We start from the raw sequence: 9,622 nt of genomic DNA on the forward strand, positions 1-9,622 counted from the left end.
CCTTTCGATCCTTACGCTTCTTCTTTTCCTCCGTCAATATCGAAGACATCTTATCTATCCCTAGTAGGGCATCCTCTAAGTCCATTGCACAAGAACTGCCTGCATCTTTATCTGCCACAACGCAAATCTAGTGTTGTGATCTAACAACGGAATTTCATACTTTAAAAAAGCCATTACCGTGATTGAGATGAACAACCTAAAAGATCTGATACCAATTTGTAAAAAAAAAATCGAATGTCGATAATGACAATGTATCGCAAAGAAAAGAGAAAAAAAAGAACATATTGTATTGATTTTATGTGGAAACCCTTTCAAGAAAAAACCACGGGCAGAGGAGAAGATAATTCACTATGTTAATTCGAATGAATACAAGAGAAGTAGACTATGTCTATATATAGGCTTGTAAACCATATTCTAATAGAAAAAGTGTAGTAAAATTGAAACACCTTATTCTAATCAATATCAAATAGATGAAATTTAATAAGGTTTAAAAACCTTATTCTAAAATAAAATAAAAAAAGTGTAGTTCTATATGGATTTTACTTTTATTTTATTTTACCATTGTATTTTATTTTAATAAGGATTTGGGTCACTTAATTCTAACATCTTCTTTAATATTTAGGATTTTAGATGCCCTGTGGCCTTAGCTTTTCCATTTTTTCGAAGGAGCCAAAACTTGTAGTGCAAAATTATGGGCGACCATCATCTTATGTATGTTTTTAATTTGTTTATTGGTTCGATTCCTTAAAAGACTCGTACCATATGCCACATGTTCCACTTCCGACATACTTACCATTATTTATTTCTTTTTTTTTTCATTTCTCGTAGCTTCAAATAAGTCACTGCAAACTAAATCTCAGCTTTTTTTTGGCCCATGCTAGATATCGAGCTCGACGAGTTCACTTGGTTAACATCAGACAACAACTATGGTTGGTTCACACCATATTATGCTTTAGATGTTTGGTAAAGGTCTCTCGTAGGTTTCCATACCAAAAAGCCAACTATTGTTAGCCTGTTATGAGAGCCGGGGTAGTTAAAGAAGAAGAGGAAGAAGGTAGATGAGACAATATAAAGTTTAAGGGAGTAAGAAAGGGCTAAAGATCCTTCATTCATCGTGGGCCAGGGTATCTATTAGGGGATAGGCCCTTTTGCTGAAGTGACATGTCACCAATAGTATAGATGGTGGCTTGCCTGTGTGGTTGGCCAAGTGGCAGGTTCGTTACATGTCAGTTGTCGTTAAGTGTAGTATTACGTAGGTTTTCTTTAACATTTTCTTTGCTAAGGTAATACAAAGTCAATAAGCCTTATTGGTCATTTAGTGGTCCCCTCTTAGGGATGAGAGTGTGTCGCTAATTGCGGGTGACTTAATGAAGGGTCCGTTAAAAGTGTTGGCTCGATGGAGGGGTCAGCAATTTGGCGAAAGATAGGTGGCGTCCTTATGGGCAATGTAAAGCATACAAGTGGCTAGTCCTTGGGCGACAAGTCGAATGGTGCCACCTAGGTTATTTCTCATGCTACCACGTCTTAGCCAGGGTAGGGGTATAATACGGATTCCATGGTTTGAAATTAAAGTACGGATACTTAGTTTCAAATTTCCGTAAAATATAATGACCTTCAAGAAAATTGGACCAAAATAAAATTGATCGTAATACTTTTTCTGCCCAACAGCCAAAGCTACCTTGGGTTGCTCAACGACGGTCTTACTTCCCGCTCAACAACGCAATTCGCAGCCAATGTTTCTGTTTCGGCCGCCATTACCAAAGCTTCCATAACCATTTTAATTTGCTTTACTTTTTTCTTCTTTGATATTTTTTTTCATCGCTGCCCCAAGCTCTATTTCAAAGCTCTGTTTTCCACTTTTTCCCAAAACTCAAATCCCCAGAGTCTCCAACTCGGTGATTGATGAACCCCTGGTATAATTTCTTTCCTGTTTTTGGTTCATCAAATTCAAAAAAAAAAAACTTCTATTTTATTATAGGTTTGGTTGTTGGGTTGGACTTAAACTGACTAGCGGTTGACATTAGAAATAGTAGCTTGATTTGATGGAATTCTTTTGGCTTAAAACTGGGTTTTTCTTTTTCCCTCTTTCCTTTTTAGTTGTTGCAAAAGGGTTTCTTTCTTTGCTATTAATTTATTGACCGGGTATGATATTTTTAATAATGTAAAATTCTCACCCATGTTGATTAAATGAGTTTGAAAAGTTCTCATGTAGGAACTTTGATTTAATAGCAGTTGTTTTGCTGTAGGCTTAGATAGGGAAGTCGAGGAAATAAAAGGATTTAGCGTTTGTTTATTGTTGAAGTTTAGCAATGAAGTTGAGTCGTGCAAGATTTTGCATTCTATTAATTGTTTGGGAAAATTATGGTTTGTAAGTTATATGATATGGATATGGATATGGATATGTATATGCACGTTTTGTTTTGAGAACATCCGTTTTATAGTGAATCATTTTATTTGCTAAGTTCTTCCTTTTCATTTTAGGCCATAAATTCAAGTTAGTAGGTTTTTGTGGTCTTATGTAATTTGCAAAGTTGCAATTAATCCACAATTTTAAGGTTTCGTTATGTTTTTTGCATATGAATACAAATTCCTATGATTGTTCTAAAAATGTTCTCTCAATTATGCATAGCTTAGCATCTTTCTTTTTTTGGGAGTTTATGATGCAGCTTTTATTAAAATTTGAATTTGGGTTTTCATCCATTTATTTAACAAATCTATTTTTTTTGTTTACTTTTTCAGAATTATCTTGTAGGCTTTTCTGTCAGTAACAGAAAGGATATGGAACAAGAAACTAGTATGAGGGCAATAATCCGCAATTGGAAACATGGTTATAGAGCTTTGTTGCATATGAGATGGGCTGCTGATTTTGGGTTTCATATATCTGTGGTTGGTTTAGTGGGAGTTGTTGGTTTTGTATTGGCTATAATAAGAGATGGAAAATTGGGGGAAAAGAGAAAAAAACATTTGGAGAAGTTATGCTTAGTTCCTGGGTTGCAAAATCTTGGCAATAACTGCTTCTTGAATGTAATATTGCAGGTTCGATTCCTTTAAGCAAGTGGGTATTTTTGTTTTTATTTAGAGTCTTTGTGTTTGCTAAGAAAAATAGAAAAAAAAATAGGAAATAAAAAATTAATTACAACTTGATTCTTTGTTTTTTGTTTAGTCTGAACATTTTCTTGATGCTCATTTTTCATTAAAGGAAAATTATGTTGAAGTTCTGTTCATTTTGGGTTCTTGAATCTGCAATATTCCAGGCTCTGGCTAGCTGCTCATATTTTCAGTCTTTTCTTCCGAAGATACTAGGCGAATGTGAATCAACACTAGTTGACAGACAGGGTGAAAGCCTGCCACTTACAATTACTTTATCTGATCTCTTAGAAGGTAACATCAGAACTTGGTGAACTGTTTTGCTTTCTTTAAAACTTCTATATCACAGATTTTAATGCACTAATTACTAAACTGTTGTCTGTAAGTGTTTTCTTGTTTCTCTAATGACCAAGGCATATAATAAGGTACTTCATCTTTGTTTCCAAGGATTACTTTAGTTGAGGATCAGAAATACACATTTGACCTTGTCAAACTCCTTAAAGACTGAATTCAATGTGGTCATCACAGCATGTGCTATATAAATATACTCCAAATTTGCAGAATTAGGCATGGCTGGAGAAAGGAGAGTCTCATTAAGCCCACATAAAGTTATGAGTGCATTGTCGCTTTATATTCAAAATTTTGATTTAACAAGCCAGCAGGTGTGTTTGTTTTCTCAATATTTTAGCAATACAGTTGACACCATCTAGAGTGTAATTTATCTCGTATGTTACTTCTACATGCAGGATGCAGCTGAAGCGTTTCTCCATCTTTTGTCTTCATTAAGAGAAGAATTTTCTGATATATATCTTCCCAATCAAAGTACTCTAGCAGATATTTTTGCTTCGCAAACTAGTAGGATTCTGACTCCAGAGAGGAAGGAGGTTCAGAATGAGCAGAAAAGATGGCAGCAACACTATCTTGGACCTTTTGATGGTATAATTGGTAGCATTTTATCTTGCCGCAGTTGTTCATATCAGGTTCTTATTCCCTTGTCGGATGCATCTTTATAATTTCTCTTCCTTTGCATTTGTTTGTTTAAGCAAAACCATTGGTAGGCTATGTTTGAACATTAACAAATACATTATTGTGATTCATTTTTATGACTTAGCCACATTTGAGAATCTGGAATTAAGAAAGTATTTATAAAATTTTTATCTAACCTGTCCTTTTCCTTTTGGCATTTCTAATACTTTTTCTTTTATTTAACATTGCAGATTTCTTTGGATTTTCAATTTTTTCACAGCTTGCCCCTTTTTCCAGTGCTTTATGGTGCTTCCACCATTGTATGTTAACTAAAGGTTTTGCTTTTTGATAATTTTAATTATGCATGCTTAAGCCCATAGCTTCTTGGAAAATTTTCTTTTGATAACTTTGTGGACCCTCCTTTAACTCTAATGCAAGTTTCTTCGATGCAACACTAGATGGCTGGATGTACCTTGGAGGATTGCTTATGGCAGTTTGTCCTTGCTGAAAAACTTGAGAATTACTACTGCAGCCATTGTTGGCACAGTGCTGCAATAAAGTTTTTATCTTGTAAAGGAGCAAATGAGGTGATGCCTTTTCTAGTACGGTAATTTAAGAATTAGCTTGTTTTCTATTTACTAGATGACAAAAATGTTATTATTGTTAAATCGAAATATCCTAAACTGATCCTATGATGAATACCAACTCCTGTATAGAATCTTCATACATATGATCTTCTTATTTATCTCTATCTTAAAAGTGTTATCCTGACTATCTTAAAAGTGTTATCCTGATACCATCCACATTCCTACTGGTTATCTCATTCTCTTTGTGTGTGGGGGAATCTGCTGGATTCTTAGCATGTTGCTTGAGTCTGATATTTCAGTTTCTTGGTTATCAATGCAATTAATTGCTGCATATTCTTATAAACATAATGTTTGAACGTTGAAATCAGATTGAGATTGAAAAGTTGAAGAGATGCGGTGCAGAAGAATCCTGTGATTGTCGGAGTTTTTGCTGTCTAGAAAATCTACCCTGGTCAAATAACTTTTCTAATACTCTAAAGCAGCTATGTATTGCTCGTTGTCCAAAGGTATTAATATTGATATCTTGCTTCTAACAAAATTCAATTTGCTTCTAATGTGTCAATATGTTGTTTAGGGTCATAACAATGATTCTTTTCTTGTAGGCTCTCTCTGCATGAATATTTTGTTTGATCTCATAGGGTGCTTATTTTTTGATCATACACTTGCAGATTCTATGTCTTCATCTACAACGTGCTTCAATTAATGAGTTCGGGGAACTAATCAAGCTTCAGGTAGTTTCCTTGCTTGTTAATCAGTCTCACAGCATGGTTTCCTTAGAAAGTAATTCTTGCTTGTATGTCTTCTTTGCTAAAATTTAAATGAGAATTGTTTGTCATAAAATCATGCCTTAATGAATGCAGGGCCATATTGCTTTTCCATTGATTTTAGACCTGTCGCCATTCATGACTACTGAGGTGGAAATAACGAACTGGGAAGGGGTCCATAAAGGGCAACTGAAGCTGCAAAATCAGAAGACAATGCCTCATCTCAACCTTATCAATGCTCAATATGAAAGCATTCTCAATCGCATCAGTAAACCAACAGGAGAAAAGGTCTCTTCAGAAATATTAGTTGCAAATGGATCTCAATGTACTACTTCCCCCGGAGAATCTTTGCCTGAGAAGAGTAAGCTGTACCCAACTGATGGCTGTTCAAAGGCCTCCAACATAGACATGCATGAGCAACATAATGATAAGGTTGGTTGAATAATTACTAATCTGGTCATATGTAGGTTGTTATGCAATTTTGAGCAACATATATTAATAACTATCTTTGTTGGTTCACTAAAAGGTTTAATTTTAATGTTTTTAAAGCACGTCTTGTAAATTGTGTTAAGGTGTCAGAGCTTTAGAGGCTTCTTGCCTTGGTTCTCATGCCTCGCAGTTTACCATTTGTGATGATAGTTCTCCCTATGTTCCTTTTTTTGGTATTATTGCTACTATTTTTGTGCATGTTTTCTGCAAGAAGCATTGATTTCTTTTTCCCTTCTCATCATTGATAAAGTGTGAAATTGTAATCAAATGTGAGTATTGCTACATGAATGAAGTGCCAAGGAAACAATTTGTTGGAGATCCTTTGTTGCGTGTGATTCACTCCAAACCTCTTTCTTGAAAATTATGACTCCTTCCTTGCATATAAGCATCTGTTTCTTAACTTGGTTTAGGAGGAAAAAGTTTCATGATTAAGTTCCAAAACTAAGTTTGTTTTGCTAACTTTCTTACTATATGCTACACATTAGATTTGGGATTCATGATTGAGTGAGGGCTGACGGCTGTCTATATTGGATGTGTATTTTTATGCAGATAAGCTTGACCAGCAAGTTACCTCCTTCAGAAACTAAATCATACCGACTTGCTTCAGTTGTGGAGCACTTTGGGAGACCTGGAGGTGGGCATTACACTGTTTACAGAAGTATGAGAACTAAATCTGATGAGGAAGATTCTGATGAATACTCCGAGCCCGCTACAACCAAGTGGTTCTGCATTTCAGATTCTCAAGTATGTAGTGTCTCAGAGAAGGATGTTTTAGCTGCAGAAGCAAGCCTACTTTTCTATGAGAGGATCGTATAAGGCTGAAATGATGCCTACTCGTATACTTATGATTTCCCAAACTCTCCATCTCATTTCTCTCAAAAGCTACTTCTAGCATCATAATTGCAAATTGTAATATTAAAGTGTTGATATGGTGCTTGTGAGAGGCCTGACTGAGAATTGATTGTGATCAACTGATTGGGATCAACCCTTTCCCGGAGTAACTGTGGAAGAAGCATAGCTTGTTTGGAGATTATACCTTGAAACTGAACCTCTCCACTCTATACCTATCATTTCCTTGTGAAGGGCAAACAGCAGAACTAACAGGAAGGATGGATGGTCCAAGGGTTTTTGCTCTTGCTATAAATACAACATTTGCCGCTTCATATCGTTGTTTGTGTTTTTTTTTTCTAAAGGAAAATGTTAGGAGCTAGTTGGAATATGTTTAAGGAGATTCAATGCAATTGCCTCTTTGTGAGGGCTTTTACAACTTGATTTTGCCAAGCTTCGTGATGGTAAATAATTGGGTGTTTGGGTTGTAATTTCATGCACTGTCAGCTTATGAACACTATCCTTAGTAAAGCATGTCAACATGTTAGTGAGATGGGTTTACATATATCTTGATATCAAGAAACAGCAACCTTAGGTTACTTCGCAAATTTATTCTGAACTCTCAATCTAGTCTCAAAATGATAAAAAAAAATTACTGTGTTCCCACTTGAAAATGACATATTATCTGCCCAATTATGATAGATACGTGTACAGTAGCGTATACCTGATTTCCTTTACGACATGTGCGAACGAAATCTTTGTGTAGTAATCGTTAATCCGATTCCTGATTATAGTGAATCTCTTGTTATCATATATCACAAATTCAGCACTTCCCATATTATCACATCCGTATTCTTTCCGGTTCTCAGATCACCTCTTGTCCGTACCTCCAGTTCAATCTGTTATCATTTATTTCTGTCGATTCTTTTTTGGGTATTTGAATCTCCATGGCTAAGGAAAAACCAATTTCTTCAACAACTAAAAGAAGCTACTGGAGATGGAGCAAAACGGACTTCTTCCCAGAAACCTCGTTTCAAACCTTGTCATCTTACAAAACAGCACTTTCCCAAACCTGTCCTCGTCTCAGTGACCGTCTCTTAGCACGTTCCTCCTCCACCGACGAGCTTGTAACCCTTCAAAAAGTAAGTGAAAACCCCATGCAAAAATGTCTAACCTGGTGGGACCTCATTTGGCTCGGCTTTGGCTCTGTTGTTGGTTCTGGCATATTTGTCATAACAGGTCAAGAAGCTCACAATAATGCAGGTCCAGCTATTGTTTTGTCCTATGCTATATCTGGGCTTTCAGCATTGCTATCTGTTTTTTGTTACACTGAATTTGCAGCCGAGATTCCTGTAGCTGGTGGTTCGTTTTCGTATCTTCGTGTTGAACTAGGTGATTTCGTTGCATTTATAGCTGCTGGTAATATTCTTTTAGAAGCTTTAGTCGGAGCTGCAGGATTAGGAAGATCATGGTCTTCTTATTTTGCTAGTATGATTAAGAATGATTCAGACTTTTTGAGAATTAAGGTTGATTCTTTGCCTGTAGGATTTAACCTTTTAGATCCACTTGCTGTTGTGGTACTTTTGGTTGCTAATGGGATAGCAATGAGCGGAACTAAGAGGACGTCTTGGTTGAATTGGATTGCTTCTTTGGTTAGTGGTGCGGTGATTGTCTTTGTTATAGTTTTCGGGTTTATTCATGCAAAAACTTCGAATCTGGAACCGTTTTTTCCTTATGGGGTAGAAGGGGTTTTCAGGGCCGCTGCTGTGGTTTATTGGTCTTATACAGGTTTTGATATGGTGGCAAATATGGCTGAGGAGACTAAGAAACCCTCTAGGGATATACCAATTGGGTTGGTTGGTTCCATGTCTGGAATTACGGTGGTTTATTGCTTGATGGCTTTAGCATTGACCATGATGGTGAAGTATACTGAGATTGATGTAAATGCTGCATATTCTGTTGTTTTTGAACAAATTGGGATGAATTGGGCCAAGTATTTGGTTAGCATATGTGCACTTAAGGGAATGACAACAAGCTTGTTGGTTGGATCTCTTGGGCAAGCTCGATACACAACTCAGATTGCTAGAGCTCATATGATTCCTCCTTTTTTCGCTTTGATTCATCCCAAAACTGGAACTCCTGTATATGCTACCCTGCTGGTGACTCTGATTAGTGCTATTGTTGCATTGTTCTCTAGTTTAGATGTTTTGTCAAGTGTTTTGTCTTTCAGCACACTCTTCATTTTTATGCTAATAGCTGTTGCATTGCTTGTGAGACGATATTATGTGAAAGATGTTACTCCGAAGAATGATTTGGTAAAATTTCTTATATGCTTATTCATTACTATTGGTTCCTCAATTGGAGTTTCAGCACTTTGGAATTCAAATGAGAGAGGATGGCTTGGGTACACTACGGCTGGATTGCTATGGTTCTTCGGGACTTTGGGAATGGCATTTCTTTCCAAGCAGCGTGTTCCAAAGGTCTGGGGAGTTCCACTTGTTCCTTGGTTGCCATCTTTGTCAATTGTGATGAACTTGTTTCTCATAGGATCTTTGGGTCTTACAGCAATTTTGAGGTTTATCATTTGCAGTGCAGTAATGATAGTGTACTACCTGCTTGTAGGTCTTCATGCCACTTATGATGTGGCTCACCAAAATGAATTAAGTGCCTAAAACTGAAGAGGGTAAATAAAGCTGTAACCTGAAGGACAATTAATGCAGTAGTGAGTGGGACAGATTTTTTACTAGTTTATATAAATTTCTGGTGTAATATACCGCTTTCATTTCAGCACTTTTTTCACGCTTTCTTGTTTTCTTTTACTCAACTCTGTCTATTCTCCATCCATAATGTTTCCAAAACTGCAAGTATATATTTAAAAAGCACTCTGCCAATTAGGATTTC

The 9,622-nt window shown here is 36.3% G+C and overlaps 2 protein-coding genes across 6 annotated transcripts; both read left to right on the plus strand.

Annotated features, from left to right (window-relative positions):
- Window positions 1-1,632: 1,632 nt before the first annotated feature.
- Window positions 1,633-9,508, plus strand: LOC107912924 (ubiquitin carboxyl-terminal hydrolase 27). 5 transcript variants are annotated; one of them, XM_016841310.2, is made up of 11 exons: window positions 1,633-1,913; window positions 2,740-3,036; window positions 3,255-3,381; window positions 3,649-3,749; window positions 3,834-4,067; window positions 4,305-4,373; window positions 4,512-4,655; window positions 5,009-5,146; window positions 5,309-5,371; window positions 5,501-5,836; window positions 6,443-9,508. In XM_016841310.2, the coding sequence occupies exons 2-11, from the start codon at window positions 2,779-2,781 to the stop codon at window positions 6,707-6,709; spliced, it is 1,737 nt and encodes a 578-aa protein (XP_016696799.1). In that variant the 5' UTR covers window positions 1,633-1,913; window positions 2,740-2,778; the 3' UTR covers window positions 6,710-9,508. The 5 variants fall into 5 exon arrangements, with proteins under 5 accessions (XP_016696799.1, XP_016696804.1, XP_016696801.1 ...); XM_016841315.2 differs by having other exon boundaries at window positions 4,512-4,640; XM_016841312.2 differs by lacking the exon at window positions 1,633-1,913 and adding an exon at window positions 2,041-2,142.
- On the plus strand, window positions 7,669-9,622 carry LOC107912925 (cationic amino acid transporter 8, vacuolar). Its single transcript, XM_016841316.2, has one exon. The coding sequence runs from the start codon at window positions 7,669-7,671 to the stop codon at window positions 9,391-9,393; it is 1,725 nt and encodes a 574-aa protein (XP_016696805.2). The 3' UTR covers window positions 9,394-9,622.

This window comes from Gossypium hirsutum, chromosome A13 (assembly GCF_007990345.1).
Source record: "Gossypium hirsutum isolate 1008001.06 chromosome A13, Gossypium_hirsutum_v2.1, whole genome shotgun sequence".
In the NCBI taxonomy this organism is placed as follows: domain Eukaryota; kingdom Viridiplantae; phylum Streptophyta; class Magnoliopsida; order Malvales; family Malvaceae; genus Gossypium; species Gossypium hirsutum.